Source organism: Abrus precatorius, unplaced genomic scaffold, assembly GCF_003935025.1.
Source record: "Abrus precatorius isolate BTA unplaced genomic scaffold, Abrus_2018 Scaffold7, whole genome shotgun sequence".
NCBI classification, from domain to species: domain Eukaryota; kingdom Viridiplantae; phylum Streptophyta; class Magnoliopsida; order Fabales; family Fabaceae; genus Abrus; species Abrus precatorius.
The window spans coordinates 6,859,614-6,877,798 of NW_020874417.1; the positions used below are offsets into that span (position 1 = coordinate 6,859,614).

Consider the following 18,185-nt stretch of genomic DNA (forward strand, 5'->3'; position numbering starts at 1 on the left):
TATTACTTCTCATATTTTCATGCAATTCCTTAATGTTTGGAGGAACATTGAAGGTTTCTATCAACTTGTAGTTTAATCGGGCTTGACGTCAAAGGGCATGCTTTTGGTATTAATGAAGGTGTTTAACCTTATATGAATTTGGTGAGGGGTGGCTACTCATGGCTCATGTGCGATAATCAAGTAGGTCTAATGCGGACAGAAACTATATGATGCTATTCAGTATGAAAGTAGTTCTGTTTGCTGGGTTAGAGAGGGACCTGCATGCGTGTATTTTATAGATCTTGCTTTCAACCGAGATTACCTACACAAGAGGGAACCTAGGGTTTTGGAGTTTTCTATACTTGAAAAATATGATGAGTAGTAAGTTATTTATTATTTATTTATTGATTGATTTATATATAATTTTTTTTACACATCCTTTTTACACCTTTTTTTATATTCTTTATAAAATGTCACATAAATAGAAAGAAAAATAAACCAAATGAAACTCCGCTTCATTAATGACCGTAAAAGTGAGTGTAACTAAACTAAAACAAATAACATGAAAACAGACATTTTTCTTTAAAGTTTCTTTAAGGACAAATGATTGCTATTGAATAGGTCGAATGCTAGTTAATGTAGTCCTTCCTACGTACAGTGTTTGTTCAGCATGTAAGATCAACTCAGTTGTACCTTGTGTGTAATGAAGTTTCTACGAAGCTTCCTAGGAAGATAGGAATGCCATGTACTGCAAACCCATTCAAAAATTGATTGTCGTTATACTCTTGTACCTTCAAGATTTCAAGTGTACATCGACGGGGTTCCACAAAACTTTGTCAAAAGATTCGTCAGTCATCCATTTTTTTTTCCTTTTTCACATTTATTAATTTATTTTTATTCTTCACATGTATCCTCTGTAAGAGGTAATTTACAATCCGACACTAAATAATGTGAGATCTCTTCTCAATGAGAAATTCAAATTTTGGTTCACTACTTTATAGATCTTTTGATGTATTTTAATCTATCATGACGTTTGTGTGTGGAATTTTGTGGAGTATCAATCAACTATTAAACAATGAGAGATGGCATTTTTAGATAAAGGTTATAGATAACTAATGATTATTAGATTTTTTATAAATGATTAAAATTAAATTTCATGGGATTTTATAAAGTGATCGGGTGATTTTAAGATTATACTATGAAAGAAATAATTTTTATTTGAACAAAACCAGAGGATACATGCAATTTAGGAAAAAAATATAATTTTAAATAATTTTTATATTATTAACTAAAAATTACATCAATTGAATATTAAAAATAGGTAAAGTTTGGTCAATACATGAATATTGAGAGCAGTTGATTTAAACTCTTCATCTTGATAATCTTCAAAAGTTGAAAGAGTTTGAAGAAAGTCATTTACAGTGTTCCAACAATTTTTTAAAGATGATTTTCTTGTAAGAAATATTCTAACATCTAAGTTAATAAAAATGTGACTAAAGCAATGATATAGAGTGGTTAGATTGGGTACTTGAAGTAGGGAATTTCTTCCTATCTCCTTATATATGTGTTGTTAGCTAAGGTAGATTTAAGATTATATACACTTGACACTAACAGTTTAAGTAAGAAAGTGTGTTCATTGTTTGTACTGTATGCATAACATGTCTAATAAATTTGATACTACCAGTAATGTCATAATGGTTAGATAGTGAAAGTGTACTCGTGATGATTCAGGTGAGAGATTGCAACTGAAACCAAGATAAATATGAGTGATGATTTGATGAACTGACTTAAGAGTCTATAACCACAGTTCATGATAGAAGTTAGTAAGAGCTTCATTTTGCAGTCAATTTGAGCGGAGTGATAATGATACGATATTTTGAATATTTGACTTTGAATCAAAGTTAAAAATTACTTTGAAGTTAAAAGGTAAAAATAAAAATTAACAGTTAAATTAAATATTACATTAAAATTAAGACAATAAGAACTATACATTTGAAGTTAAAGCTGTTTTGTAATTTTAAACAAAATGATGTTAGGATACAGATACAAATAAGGGAAATTTTCGACTCTTGTAGATTTCCCAAAAACCATTTCTAGTATGTTTGCATTTTTTTTAATTTTATTTTTGGTTTTTATGTTAAAAGAATTTTATTTTTTTTACCAAAAAGCATATAATAAATACGTGTATTTTGACTTGTCAATGCAATTCCAAACACATGCACGCTTCGTTTTGGCTCAAAGTGAGTATAATATTTGGTGGTGAAATGATGATTCCAGATCATCACGACGAAGGGAAAGCAAAATGCATAAATTTGTAACTTTTTTTGCCACTTCATAATGTTGATTAGAAACATACTTATTTGGGATATCAAAATTAGCTTTCGTTATCATGAGTTTAAGAGTCAACTGCTTAAGCCAAAAGTCCTTCTCAGCATTATTACATATGCTTCTTTTTGAGTAAATTTTTTAAAAAATATTAAGGAAAAAATTTATATAAAAAAATAAATAATTTTTTTCTTATTAGTTAAAAATAACTTATATTTTTCTATTTTTCAGAAAATTTCTTATTTAACTTTTTTAAAATTTAAAATGATAAGTTATTTTTAACTTATAAAAGAAATTTTATTATTTTTTGTATAAGTTTCTTTACAAGTTCACCCAAATAAAACTATTATTTTCTAATGTGAAGAAAAGATCAACAGAAACAATCTTTTTTTTTTTTAAGAATTAATAATCTAGTAGATAAAGTCCACGTGAAATATTTAATGTGCTTTTAGAGTTTAAAAAGAATTAAATTGTACCATAAGAGTAAATAGTTAAATTAAATTTTGAAAAATATAAAATCAGTTTTATTAATATTTTTAAATGATAAAAATTATGCTTACTTCAGCTATTTAAATTATATGTATTTATTTAATCATATACTCTTTTATTAAAAATTTTGATTCCTAATGGAATATATATTGAATTTAATTATTGAATTAACGATAGTAATTAAACCCAAACTCAATTCATAAAAATAATACACAATGAATAGGGTATATTTATCTATCAAATGAGTCTGAGTCTAGACATGAATAATTATCTACAAAATTTTGCAAGTATAAATATGGACATGATCAATATTATACTGTCCAGTTTTATCTATACTATGTATTATATTTTATAATTAAAAGTTAATTTTTTTTAATTAAGTTAAATATTTTACTTTAGTATACTTTTTATTAATTCTTTATCATTAATACTAGTATTATAATAATATTCATGCTTTCTTAATTTATCAAATTAACCCAACGTATGCTATACAAATATAAATCTCTCTCTGTAGAGAGATAACAGATATCTTTCCTAAATTTTAACTCATTTTCGTCCTTAGATAATGCTAATTTACGAACTACAAATGTCATTTTCGTCATTAAGAAACTAACACGACTAATGCCATAATTTGTTTTAAGAAGAATAATTTTCTATTTACTTGTCATCTCAATTATAATATTAATTAAAATGTTAAGCTAATTAGACATGCTAATAATGTCTTGTTTATTTCACTAAGATTAACTTTTGTAAAAACAATGAAGGAATAGATAACGACAAAGCTTAATACTGTGTACGCAAAAATTTCTCTTATGGCAACATAAGTTGATTTAAGGTGTAGAGTAAAATAAATTATTATCTTATTTGGTGTAAATTAGAATAATAAATTATTATATACTATTTTATCTTGTCAATCTCTAATTCAAATCCTCTGTAGAATGGAAGTTACAGTAAAATACAAAACAATATAAAAAATTAATTTTATTCTCCAATTCTGTCTATCAATCATATAAAAACATTACAATGCTTTGGTAAAACAATATACTAAATATAGATGGTCTCTTTTGTCTGAATACTCGATAAAATAGATTATTCTAAATCCCTACCCAGAATAGGAAATCTCCATAAATATATCATGTTATCAGGATCTAGCGTTATGAGATTCACAGAGCATTATTAATATTGAGATATTTAAGATATTTTTTATAAAGATATAAAAGTAAATTTTAAAGTGATTATATGATTTTAAAATAATATTAAAAATACTTAATTAGAAATGATGATGGAAAGGTGATGTGTAGGAAATGGCATACAAGTGATTTGGGTGGAGAATGAAGGAGAAAAGTGACATTTACAGTGGAAGTGTTTGTGGTGAATAGGCAATAGGTATGCAGAGAAGGGTGTGGACAAAAACAACGCTGCCCCAAAATAGACTTATGATTCGCTGCTTCTTCACGATAAGGCCCTGTCTCTGTGTGGTCACCGCTCAGTGAGGATCTTCTCATGTGACCCAACTTATGCTTAATAGTTACAAAAATTATTATTTATTGATTAATGTTAGATTTTTAAAAAATATTAATATGTTATTAAGAATAAATTTAAAGTATAAAAAATATTTAAATCCCTTACAACTCTCAAAAAAATTAACAATATATATTAATAAATTATTAATATAATTTACATATATAATTAATTTTTTTAAAATTTTACTGCAAGTCACTTTATTCTCTTCTATTTATTTTCACATTGAATTCCATTACAAGGTTGGATTGGTTTTGCTAATATAAATTTTTAATAAAAATAAAGTGTTTTGTTGCATAAAATTTTAACATAAGATGATTAATTCTCGTGTATGCCATTTTATCATCATCTCCTTCCATCAACCAGAGTTTGCCACGTAATACTCCAAATGTCTACTTCATCCATAGAGGATTACACCTGTAATCCCACAGTTAAGGACTATACATACACTTGTTCCAATTAAATTATACTAATAATTCACAACTTTTATTTCTTCATATGAATCGTACCTGTATTTTCTTCTTTGGTCAATTCAATTTTAAAAAATCAAAATAAAATATAACCCAATTCTATATAGATATGTGGAATGTCTAATCAAATAATGTTGTCGAATTGTAACTAAAAAAAAAAAAGCAACACTATAATGTTGTTAAATTATTTTAATATAACCCATGAATAATAAATACAAGAGGCTGAGAACACTTGAAGTTAATAATGCATTATTATGAGGATAACGCGACCAATTTCATTATTCATTAGTATTGGTAATAAAATACTAATGCTGATATAATCAGTGTTGATATTTGCATAGTACCTCATAATAGTTATGGCTATTAATCTCTTTAGTGTCAGAAGTACAATTATTTCTCCAGGTTCTTCAGATGTACCTGTTGTATATATAGTTAATCAGTAGTTATATTTATTTTTATTTTTAATATGTCATAATTGTTATAAATTACTGTTATTTTAGAGGATCTTTCATTTTGATAAATACGAGATTAACCTCTATGAATATAGTAATATTTTTTCATACATATAAATCTCACAATTAAATTCAAATTACATATTACAAAATTCGAATTTGAAAATTTTGTTTGGTATGAAGTATATGTGTAAAAAATAAAGGAAGAACATTTAAGGACTATGTTCATCGATCTCTTATTCATCATGCATCTATAGATAGAAATGAATTGATTTTAAAAAATTGGCATTTACATAAACTTTACCATTTTTCATCGTGCTCATCTTAGGGTAAAATTAAAGAAAAAGATAGAATAAAATTATCTATTGTACACATATGTATATTTTCATTTATTTATGTATAGTCTTATTCTTTTAAATGTGAAACGAAAAAAATAAAAGAATGTTTTTATTATATAAAACTAAGCAAGGAGTGGGGTATTTCCTCTCTATATTTTTCCCTTTTTTTCAGCATACTTTTTTTTCCTATTTTTATCATGCTCAAAATTTTATTAATAAATAAATTTGAATATTTAAAATAGTTAAATTTAATTAAAAATATAAAATCATAATAAATATGTTTTAATAAAATCTTATCACTTTAAAAGCTTAATTTAGTTTCTGTCCTTATTTTTAATTTTTTAAATGAATTCCCAAAGAAATGTTTTGTTATAAATAATTTTTCTATTTAATTTTTGTTTAATTTCCTTATCATGAAATTTATATTTAGTCTTTTATTTTAAGAAGATAAAATAAAAAATATATATAACATTTATAAGAATAAAATGAAAAGTTTATAACATTCAAAAGGATCAAATTAAAAGTTATAAAATTTAAAGAGATTAAAAACTTAATTTATTTTTTAAAATTATTATTTAAATTCTAAAAGAGAGAAGACACACTCTTCGAGAAAGGGGCGGTGCCCTAAGTGGGAGGGAAAGTGAGCGTATAAGAACGACACGACAGCGACCGATAAAAAGGTCCTTTGTGAGAGTGATAATATACTGAAGCGTCATGCTGTTGCCACGTGTACGGCCAAGGATGAATATGCTTCAACAACCCAACCCATTTTATTAAAATAATGCAAATTCGCTCACACATGCCTCCAATTTTCCCATTTTGCTTCCACGTGGAACCCCTTATTAATATCATCACCTTTTTTTATTCATTTCAATTTCTCTTCTTTTTTTCTTCTCTACCCACAAGCCCCATACATGACATGAGGATTTGTAAAAGTTTAAACTAATCTCAACAACTATGGAAAAATGGAATATACACCCTTTAGAATATCAAAGTATTTGACCACTTTTATTAGGATTATTTTCTTCTATTAGTTGGACTTATATTTATTACACTCCTTTTATATATATATATATATATATATATTAAAGAGAATAAATGAAGTAATCATAATTCTTCTGTCTATAATTCTTGAAGTATGGAGGACAACGACGGTTTCAGACTTTATCGCGAAAGGGATATTTGAATATTTAGGCTACCTTGCATTACAAAAATATTTATTAAGCCAAGAAAAATGACACTATCTAACTAAACTTTATATACTTGTTTATAGTGTCCAGTCTTTTGATTTTGAGTTATAACATGAAGTTAAATCAACGTAAGATTATAGTGCATGATTTATCATACATATTAATATGTTTTTTTTATCACAATTTTAACTATTAAATTTTTAGTTAACGACTATAACCACATTTTATACTTTAAAATGCACCCTCGTCTTAAGAAATCAAATGCCTTAATTAATGATAGGTTGAGAACCGCATTGTGTATGTATGTGACCATGGCAGGGTTATGTACCCATTGTTTGTTAGGTTGGGATTTAAGTTCGTTTAGTGTGATCAACTTAGAGTGTGCAAATAAAAGCTTTCAACTTTTCTTATTTGATTAATTTAAAATATATGATAAAATTCAACCTATTTAATGAAGAAGTATATTTTTCTAGCTTGTAACATTTAAGCTTATAAGTTTAGATTATTTTTTATTTCACTATCTTATCATAATTTCTTCTCTTACGTTCTTCTATGTTGTCTTTTTAAATTTGTTAGATAGTTTAATAATTAACTCAGAAAGCTTATCATTTTTCAACTTCTAGCTAGTTTATCTGTTAATTTTACTAAACACATCCTTAATGAGCATTTTCATTTGCCTATGCAATTACAACTTTGCTGTGCATAGGTTTCCATATCTTGTTAATAAATTAACAAGCTACTTGTACTACTTTTAAAATTAACACAAGCACGTAGCTTTAAAAATTTATCTTTTATCTATGCTAATCATCAGGAAAAATGAAAATAAATTAACAGTCTTCCTCATACATTTGTAGATTTTTATTCAGATATAGCCCATTCGCCAAGGTTAGTTGGTCAAAAGGTTAGATGAGTTGAAGTTGAATATTTTGTCCCGTTTTAATTGGGTTGTACATGATTGAGTACCAAAAGTCCACCCCGGTTACTTCAGAGATTTTGAAGATACAATGTTATATGACTGGTCGATAAAATTGAATACAAAGTATTTAATAATGAAATATTTACAAGAACGATGTGTGCCAACCAGGTAACTAATCTATAAAATTTTGACTTAATTTTCTTTTGTTTTATAAAGACTTCAAGACTACTAGTATACAGCAACTGATAATGTAATAAAATAGGGAGTTGCAAAGTTATTATAACCGAGAAAGTAATGAAATTTAATATGAGAACATTGTTTTCGGACAAAAATTAATGAAAGTAAATGAATTTTTATATGAAAACATTGTTTTGGAATAAAAATTAATGAAAATATTCGCAAGTTTAGAAAATATAAGAAAAAGAAAAATCAAAATAAACAAATAATCAAAGAATATTATTAAGCAAAGATACTTATAAGTTAGATGCTTCTGTTACATGACCATCCTATTTATAATTAATAATGTGAATACACAAAATTTATATTTATTATGTAAATACAAAATAAAAACAATTTTATCAAATAAGAGCAATAAATTTCAAACCTTAACTAAAATATTCTGCTGTGAGAGGGGTACAGACATTCCTTCTTGATAACTAACAAAGTCATTTTGTTACATGCTAGAACTAGTGCATTGACTTTTGTGGAAAGTTAGATACTGTTATTAGGTGTGAAAGTTCCAAGTTATGCATCCTTATGACAAAGGACTTTGATTATGTCTTACCTTTTATTTAGACTTTTATTGCAGTTTGTTTTTTGTTCTGAGGCTTTAAACAGCTGCTTTGTGATTGGCCCAGGTTGTAATTTCGGTTTAGATTAATTATTTATCGTCACAAACAAACATAAATTGAACTAGATAAAATTTGCAAATATAACTAATCATCCTTGAACAAATATGTGTTCCAAATGATTTTTCTTTTACAAGCTTTGGGGTATAGTAAAAAAAAAAAAAAAAGACCACAACAGGAGAAAAAAGAGTATGATCAGCATCAAGTAAAAGACGATGTTTCCTCTTCACTTTAGTCGGAAGATATTTCTTCTTCCATGTGGATCATCATAACCCTCGCTTAAGAATTAAAATGGAAGAGAAAAATGAAAGGTGAAGATTCTTCCTTTGAGTAAGGAATTTCTTACTTCAGGATAATATTACATTTCTCCTCCTTTTTGAGACAGCATCAGCATGCATTAGTGCTTACAAGACTAATTGCAAAATATATTCTATTACTAAACTGTAAGATCTATGAAGACGATACAAGTGGTTTAATTAAGCACCAGCAACATAGCTTCATTTATAGCCACCCAACTGCTCTGTGAAGTCTAGAATAAACTGATACACTGGTTAAAGGAGGGTGTGGAACACAGCAGAACCTAGCCACAACCTAGCAAGAAAAAGCATAAATCCAGAATCAAATTAACCTAAATTCGCATGATCTTGATTCATATATCAAGAATTTTCAGGCTTCTTGTTAAATTTCATATACTTCAATAGTAGAAAAGAAAAACATTTGGCTACACCACAAGTCAGTGGGTGCCAAAGTTGCATAAAAAGGAAGATGTTTTCTAACAGAAGATGCTCCAACTGAAGACAAGATTGATATAATGCGCTTTATTGTAAACAGAAGTTGGTAGCATAAATTGCCAAGACTTGCTATTTTGTGGAGGATTCTCATCCGCCCCCCAGATCTTAAGCAAACATATAAAGTCCCAAAAAAAGGCATAATATTAACGAATAAAAGAATAGGAACCTTAAAACCAGAAGGCCCCATATTAAAAATTGTAGTTGACTATGAAAGTTGAAGAGGATAATATGAATAAAGCAGAATATATTCATTGTTGAGGTATATGCCTAGTATATGAAATTGAAACAGAGCATCAAGTGGTGCAGACTGTTCTGATTACAATCTGAATACCAGATACTTCATAATCATAATGTTGAAACAACATAGCACATCCATAGTTTGTATTTAGGGTACTTGATTAAAAATTTAAAAGAATTCTTTGATTAATGATTGAAGCAAATAAATTGCTCTTCAATCAATTAAAACTACTTTTTACCAACAAATATGTTCCTATGACATTAGGGACACCCACCAACCACACTTGAAATTAATTCACTGACTCATTTCAACAAGAAGCCACTCAAGCAAATAACCTTGGGTTTGGTTGGTGGTTCTGTTTGTTTAAACGGATTGAGTCATTTTTAGTATTGAGTTCCTTTCTCGATGGATGTGGTATTTCAATAGTGTGACAGCAATTTCAGGGAAAGCAGTTCAGAAACAAATGTACAGCAATCATCCACTCAGTGTTACCAAGGCATATTCAAGGAAATAAGAAGACAATATTTAAAAAAACTAGAGGATATACCTGTTCTACAAATCTGATGGAGTGGGAACCGAGGAACTAATTTATTGTTAAATTAAATCTTTGGTTCCTTTTTTCTATTTTCTTCCTCCTTGTAATATACTTGGCAAGAATCTTTTTCCTCCTCAGCCAGTGCATCATCATCTATATCTATGCCTCTTGTATAGCAGAAAATACTAAATTAATCCTATGGACTAAGGTTTTCTGTGGTTTTAGTAGAAGGAAATTATACTACAAAATATCACTATATCACATAAAGCATAATGAACTAAAAAACTAAATAAAGTTACAAATGAGAATGGTAGAGAGATGAAGAACCGTTCTTGAAGGAATCCAAGCAAGAAATCTAAGTCCTTTACCTGCAGAGGGTGCCAAAAGCAGTTGTGTTCCATATAATCAAGACTGCAACCTTGTGTTGCTGGCAGAGAACAAGATCAATAATTACCCACACTGGACACTTACTATATCTTTTCTAGCGAAGACAAGTTATTATTTGAAAGAAACACCTTAATTTTTCATATTTAGACTCTTCCAGTGCCTAAATGGTTCCTCCACGCACACAAGTCGCCAACTGATTGCTTTATACAACCCACTTTTCCTCATCCATTTCAGGGATTACAATATCTTCCCTCATCGTACACTCATAATTCTTCTCAACTGGTGCCCCAGCCTTGGCAAATAGCTCAACCACTGCAGGCAGCATACCATAGTACCTTTTCAACTCATTTACCAAAGGCTTCCCAAGTTGCTGCTCTCGAACGTGATAGACATATACAGGAGGTACCAAATCATTAATTGTAGCCTCCTGCCATGCATGTTGCCCATCCCTCATCTGGTGTTTGTAAGCTTTACAGTTCCGTGCTCTATGACCTTTAGGTCCCACTTGTACTTCTGGACAATATCCACAAGTTTGGACAGCATACTTCTCCATAAGTTTTGAAGCTCCTGTGCGCATTTTCTCCCAGGCTGTCATGCCTTGAACTGCAATACCTACAAAGAACCATGCACATAGTAAACATAGTTGACAAAGGACTGCGTGTCTGAGAGAAAGGGAAAGAGAAGAAAAAAGCATTTGTCTTCATGAACCTTGGATATCATCAGAATGCATCACAATAGAATGTGTATCTTCATCCAATCTCTTTTTCTTATGCCAAAACCCATGAGCATCTATATCTTTGCCAAGAGAAAATCCCTTCGGAAATCTTTTCTCAAAATCAAATATTCTACCAGCCACACAGTAAACAGGGAAGGCCCTTCTCCTGGTAGGGTACTCAGCCATGTCAAAACCTGCCTGGACACACAATTCAACAATTGCTGGAATTCGGTCCACTTCAAGCATTTCAGTATGTGAAACAGCCCTCCCTATTCTATCATACAGATGAAATGACTCTACAAGTGGCAAAACATGTTCAACACCACCTTTGACCCAAATATGTTCTTTGCTAGATGGGCTGCCTCTAACATTACATGTTCTAATTTTATGTGGTGGATGACCAACATGTACTTCTCCACATAAGCTGCAAAGCATCCAACAGTTCAAACAAAAAATGCATATTAAAAAAGTCCCAGATGATGAGACATGTTTACATTCATTTAGAATACATCCTGTTCATATTAACAAATCCCCTAAACCCAATATACATTGAAAATTCTAATTATATCACTTAGACGACAAGTTAAAGGTACAAGTCATTTACAAAAATATAGGGATTGAAATAGGTTAGGTCACTTGTTGAGGGCTTAGAATTTAGGACACATTCGCCCTATGCCAAGCTAGGCCTATTGCTAAATAAGTCAATTTAGTTAAAAAATAAATATAAATAATATAATGATATTGTTGTTTTTGTTGAATTAAATTTTACTATTATATTTTGAGACTATATTTTTCAGTCTATTTAAAGACTTAAACTCACTGGCCAACATCAAAGTATAGGCTCACTAGCCTATTCAAAGGTGTGTCTGTAACCTCATCTAATAGATCTTACCATAAAGTACACTTCTAAAAGCTCTGGAGCCAAATGAATTTTAAAAAGGATAAGTCAAGCCTTAAAACAAGGCATATCAAGTAAACAAGTCAAGCTCAAGCCTATAATTTGGGAACTAGCCCTAAACTAGTCCAGGCTTAGACCTTGTAAGGCCCAGGTCAGTTACAAAATCACCAGATATAAAACAGGAAAAAAAGACTTCCAATTGGAACTCATATATCATACTAGAATAGAAGCTATAATAACCAACCATAATGAACATTACAGAAGTTGTGGTGTTACCTGCATGTATAAATAGCAGTGTAGTTGACAAGTCTTGAAACACTAGATAATAGTTCACATCTGGCAGCATAAACTTCATGAGCAATAGGAATTAGTTGCTCAACCAACAAGCCATTTTCAGGAGGTTGTAATGTAATCTCATGCACTTTTTGTCTCTCCTTTTTCTTCAGTCTAGCTTCACGCTTAAGTTCATTAAAACTTGTCACCGGTGGTTTTCTCTCAGACTTGTTGAGCTTTCTTGGCAGCTCATTGCAAGTGAACACAGTAGAATACCAAACACGGACATGTGTATTTACACCTCTGAGCTGCGCAACATGAACTTGCACAACTCTCTCTAGAACATTACCAATAGTTTGAACATGTCTTCGCAGCATCATTACTCATCAGAAGAGGGGGCAAATACACTGAAAAATATTTATGGTTAAATTTATATATTGTATAGAGAAACTGAAATTTTTGACATGGCCAATTTTCTTTCTTTCTTTTTTTCAATTTTCTGTGCTTATAAGTAATAGTTTATTCTATATGTTGAAAAGAAAATCACATAGAAAATTTATGACTTAAAAGTTTTATGTGTTGGCTTTCTAACAAACAAAAAATTATAAAATCTGAAGTTATGAACAGAACAGAGACATGACTTTAGCCAGGAAACAAACATTATACAAAGATATTCACAGAGAGAAAAAAAAAATGTAAACTAGTTGTGCACAATTCCTATAACACTCAGAAACTAGCAAATTGAATAGAACAAAGTCGAAACAACAATGGATCTGCACTAACCAATGGACTAACCAAAATCCCAAGCCACACACATCTCTGGAAAGAGAAAACTTGACTTTACCGCCTTAACATTCAGATCGAACCATATGAATGAATTCTTACGACGTGTTACCCTCGAAGTGTTTGCGAATGAATTCTAGGGCACGCTTATGCCCTTAGTGTTGAAGAGTAAAACTTGGGTGAAAACTGTGCCTTGATTTATAAGAAGATATTTTATAATTATTATCATTAATTTTATATGAATAAATAATAAAATTAGTTATTTATTTAAAAAATATAAATACTTTTTAATCTTTAAAATATTAAAAAAAATTACAACTATCAATCTTGGCTGTTAAAATATTTATATAAACTAAGAAAGTGATTAAACACTTCCTCATAAGCTTTATAAAAAAAAATAAAAAATAATTTATTTATAAGGTGTTTAGTAGTTTCAAATAATTTGTTAAGGACACAATGCAAATCCTTGTTCCTGTTATATAAACCCTTCACATGCCTGTAACTGGTACTTTACATACATAGTTTTATGACTAATTGCACCTGGATAGTAAAAATCTCGAATCTAACTAAACTTTTTTATGTCAACTTATGCAGGATAAAAAAGGTTAAGCTTTCCTTCTGTATATAAGAATTAGAAATCTGTTACTATGTATGATAATGCAAATTATATGAATAAATGTTCTGTTTATGCTCCATTTTATCATGAAGCAAATTATGATTATATGACTACACACCACTGTTGCTTGATAGATATTGTAGGCTTAGTTTTCAATTTTAGAATTGATTTGTATCCATTTTCTAGCATGACATCAATTATCCAATATTGCTGCTAAGGAGCATGATTATTAACATGTGAAATTCTAAGTGAATCATATGAAAATGATTGAATGGAGAAGAGAAAGCCAACTCCAAGTCTCCAACATTTTTGTACTTGGCTCAAACAAAGTGTTTACTTGCTAAGCTGCAAAGTGCATTATCAGCAGCTTGTTGTTGACCATCCTTGTTTATCCTACCCAATATGAAAAGGCAACAACATTTTATTCATCTTTCTTTGACAAGAATAGTGGCCTTAAAACTATGTAAATACATATGTCAATTTCTTCTGCATCTGAAATAACAATAAATGAGAATGGGATGGGTAGTATAGAATTAATTAGTAATACTAGACAATCTGAACTCCCAATATGTTGCTAATATGTATATACCCGGTTAACGTCGTGGCATCATTACAATGGCTTTTCAATTTAGATAAACAAGTCTCCTTCCATATATATGAAGATCCCTAACTTCTCTGTGAAAGGTTGCCAAAATATACTTATTTGAATAAAGTTGACCATAATTTAAAAAAGTATAAAAGACTCATTTTCCTTAAATGTATAGACAAATATATAAATTAAAAACACAATCAAATTTAGATAGTGCAAAGTACTAAGAAAAAAATTAAAAAATATATCATTGAATAATATTAAACAATGTTTGTTTATAACTGTACGTTAATTTATTTTACTGTTTTTATTTATTAGATAAACATTTCAGTTAATTAGTGATTCTTATACTTTTTCGTTATCCATATTTGTCATAAAAGTTATGTAATTTTTCTCTATTTTTGAATTATCTATTGTATTGTTGCCAATTAATAGAATTATATTTCTTACTCTTTAATATGCTAACGTACTTGTCTACTTTTATTTTCTGCCTTAAAATTAATAAATTAGTATCAAAAGCTTTATTCTTGAGGAATCTTGAGAGAAAAAAGAAATAGCATGTTTTCAAGTGAGGTAAGTGCTACGAAATACCACACTTCAACACCATAATGTCAACATTGAAGGAGATTAAAGTTTCTCAGCAATAGCATTGCTAATCTTCAACGATAAAAGTTATCAAGTTTAGGCAATACGAATGAAAGCTTATGTAGAAGCTTTGGATCTATGGGAAGCAGTTGAAGAAAACTACGAAGTTCTTGCACTAGCCAACAATCCAACAGTGGTTTAAAACAAGAATCATAAGGACAAAAAAATCTTAAGGTAAAGGCATGCCTTTTTGCAATAGTTTCATCAATGGTATTCACTCAAATCATGTCTCTAAAATTAGTCAAAGTCATATGGAATTATCTCAAATTTAAATATGAAGGAGATGATTGAATCAAAGGTAAAAAAGTACTATATCTCATTAAAGACTTTGAATTGCAAAGAATGGAGTTAAATATCATCAAAGTGTACTTTAAAAGGTGGGGCTAAGCTAAAAATAGTATCAAAAGCTTTATTCTTGAGGAATCTTGAGAGAGAAAAAAATAGCATGTTTTCAAGTGAGGTGAGTGCTACAAAACACCACACTTCAACACCATAATGTCAACATGAAAGGAGATTAAAGTTTTTCAGCAATAGCATTGCTAATCTTCAATGATAAAAGTTATCAAGTTTGGGCAAACGAATGAAAGCTTATGTAGAAGCTTTGTGATGTGATCCAGCCAGAGAATCCCACAGAGACACAGAGCTTAGAGCTCTTCCATGGTCCCATGACTAGGGCAAGGGCCAAGAAGGCCCAATTGGCCTTAACCTCTCTTATCTTGAGGCCCAAAGTGCATAAGGCTTGGGATCACATGTATTTTCTCTTTTTTGCATTGTTCATCCGTAGAATAGTTTGTTTTGGGTCTTGTATTTTGGCCATGGTCCTAGGAAGCCCATTGGGCTTTGGAGTGGAGTCTTTTGTATTTTTCTTTGGACTTGTATTAGGCCATGTTTTAGGGCATGTATTCAGCCCAAATCCCCATCCCCTTTCTTTTCCTTATTTTAAGGCCCATTAGAAACTATTTTGGGCCTTGAGTTAGCTTGTCTATATATAGGCTAAGCTCCTTTGTAATTTTCAGATTTTGATTCATTTGATGCATTTTTTAGCATAGTCTCCTCTTGAGTGAGTGAGTTTTCTCTGAATTTTCTCATTGAAAAATTCAGAACCATACTCATATCATGGATTCTTCCATGTGGTGAGTGTATTGGTGCTTATCTCCAATCTTTTGGAGTGGCGTGCTGCATTATAATTCCATTTCCTTACTTTCCACTTATTTTTTTCCTTCTTATTTGGTGCTGGATTCATGAAACTCTCCATACATTTGCTCAAAACCATGGCTGAAACATCTCTTGGACGATCTGCCTTTGGTCATTCTTGAAGGAAGCTTCAAGGATCACATCACTTTGGATCTATGGGAAATAGTTGAAGAAAACTACGAAGTTCCTGCACTACCCAACAATCCAACAGTGGTTTAAATCAAGAATCACAAGGACAGGTAAAGGCATGCCTCTTTGCAACAGTTTCATCAATAGTATTCACTCGAATCATGTCTCTAAAATTAGTCAAAGTCATATGAAATTATCTCAAATCTAACTATAAAGGAGATGATTGAATCAAAGGTATAAAAGTACTATATCTCATTAAAGACTTTGAATTGCAAAGAATTGAGTGAGGAGCTGGTGAATTAGAGCCATCATGTCTCCTAACATGTTAACAAACTTTTCAAAATTCATACCAATAAACATGTATACTATGTAGATACCGAATAATTCAATCCAAATTTTGTAAACCATAATAGAGAAAAGATGATAACAAAGTGGGATGAGTACATAAAGTAGTTACTCAAATAAAAACCAACTCTTATAATAAAAAACATCACATCACAGTAATTTCAAGAAGCTTTGGACTAATAAGTCATGTTTGCAGTAAATATTTCTTGATTGCCAAAACCACAAAAGCATGGATGGGAGGAAAATAGAGGAATCCAACAAAAATTTAAACAATCATTTGGTGTCAACCAAAAAGCAAAAGATCGAAACATATTAGTATAGAAGATCATAACCAATTATGCACAGCGCAGGTTGATGTAAGGAAGTTATGTAGTTGAATAGCATGTTTATGTCAAGCCATGAGCTTCACTAGGTGGAAACAGAGAAATCCAGCGGCACTGAAGAAAAGTAGTATTTTTGTAATCTCAGCTAATAGCTAACAAATTATGCTGATTTGAGTATCCAATTAATACCATGCTAACTTTCTCATTAATAGCATTCAAAAAGACATAAAACGCACAATTGTATCATGTACCGCTACTCTTTTGAGCAAAGAGTGAGAGTAAAAATATAACTCTTTTCTAAAATATTTTTCAACTAACAAAGTAACATTCTCAATAAAGATCGTAAGGTCAGAGATCTACCACTATTGAGGAACAAACAAACAAATCACAATACTATATTAATAACGTGTATTTTATCTTAAAAAATATTTAAATAAGAGTGGCTATAGACACTTAAGAGTGATAATAATCACTCCCCAAATCAACAACACATTTGGTTAAGGACAATACATGGTTTAGTTTGAGAAAATATTATTTTTTTATTTCCATTTCATATTTTCACAAATAATTACAAAGATTAAAATAGCTCCGGTGCTAAAACATTACTAACAGTCTGAGATATTTTTTTACCTTTCCTTAATTTTGTGCAAAACTTAAAACTCCCACCTTTTCTTTTCATGCATTGCTATTTGTTAATGTCATAAAGAAGAGAACTTTAATATTCTTCAGGATAAGAACACGCTTTGAACAAAAAAATGTTTAAGTAAACAAAAAAGTAAAGAAAGAAATTGAAACCTGGGTGGTTGACGAGGAGGAAGAAGATTAAAGGTGGAGGGATTAAGAGCGAAAGGTGTAGCAAATATGAATGTGGAACAACAATCGAATTCAAAGCCAATTCCAACGAGAGAAGAAGGAAAGTATAGAGGCAAAGAAAGTGTAATTTCGTAAATAATTGAGAATGTTATAAAGAATTGGGATTAAGGTTGGCTGAACAAAATTTGGGAGTATTTTCTGGGTCAGTGCCAATCCATGAGTAACCCTACCATGGCCTCATATATATTATGGGCTAAATAACTCGGGGTCAAATTAAATTATTTTAACTAATATTTCAATCCATGTGAAACCTCGTCGTAGCCCAAAGAGCGAGCACTATGGCACACGGCATCTTTGAAATCTTCAGTTCTGTCCCTTGCTTT

At 30.0% G+C, this 18,185-nt stretch overlaps 1 protein-coding gene across 4 annotated transcripts; it reads right to left on the reverse strand.

Annotated features, from left to right (window-relative positions):
• Positions 1-8,605: 8,605 nt before the first annotated feature.
• LOC113873444 (APO protein 3, mitochondrial-like) lies at positions 8,606-13,328 on the reverse strand. Of its 4 annotated transcripts, XM_027511565.1 has the most exons (6): positions 13,149-13,318; positions 12,369-12,772; positions 11,188-11,618; positions 10,461-11,091; positions 10,105-10,259; positions 8,608-9,119 (listed from the first exon to the last, which is right to left on the reverse strand). In XM_027511565.1, exons 2-4 carry the CDS (start codon positions 12,743-12,745, stop codon positions 10,682-10,684), a joined length of 1,218 nt encoding a protein of 405 aa, XP_027367366.1. In that variant the 5' UTR covers positions 12,746-12,772; positions 13,149-13,318; the 3' UTR covers positions 8,608-9,119; positions 10,105-10,259; positions 10,461-10,681. The 4 variants fall into 4 exon arrangements, with proteins under 4 accessions (XP_027367365.1, XP_027367367.1, XP_027367366.1 ...); XM_027511564.1 differs by having other exon boundaries at positions 8,606-9,119; positions 10,105-11,091; positions 13,149-13,328; XM_027511566.1 differs by lacking the exon at positions 10,105-10,259 and having other exon boundaries at positions 8,607-9,119; positions 13,149-13,286.
• Positions 13,329-18,185: the final 4,857 nt, after the last annotated feature.

Coding starts and splice junctions, on each gene's coding strand:
- LOC113873444 (XM_027511564.1), bottom strand. CDS start 12,745: ATGATGCTGCGAAGACATGTTCAAACTATTGGTAATGTTCTAGAGAGA. Junction 11,619..12,368: donor ACTGCTATTTATACATGCAG/GTAACACCACAA, acceptor GATGCTTTGCAG/CTTATGTGGAGAAGTACATG. Junction 11,092..11,187: donor GCATTCTGATGATATCCAAG/GTTCATGAAGAC, acceptor GGTTCTTTGTAG/GTATTGCAGTTCAAGGCATG.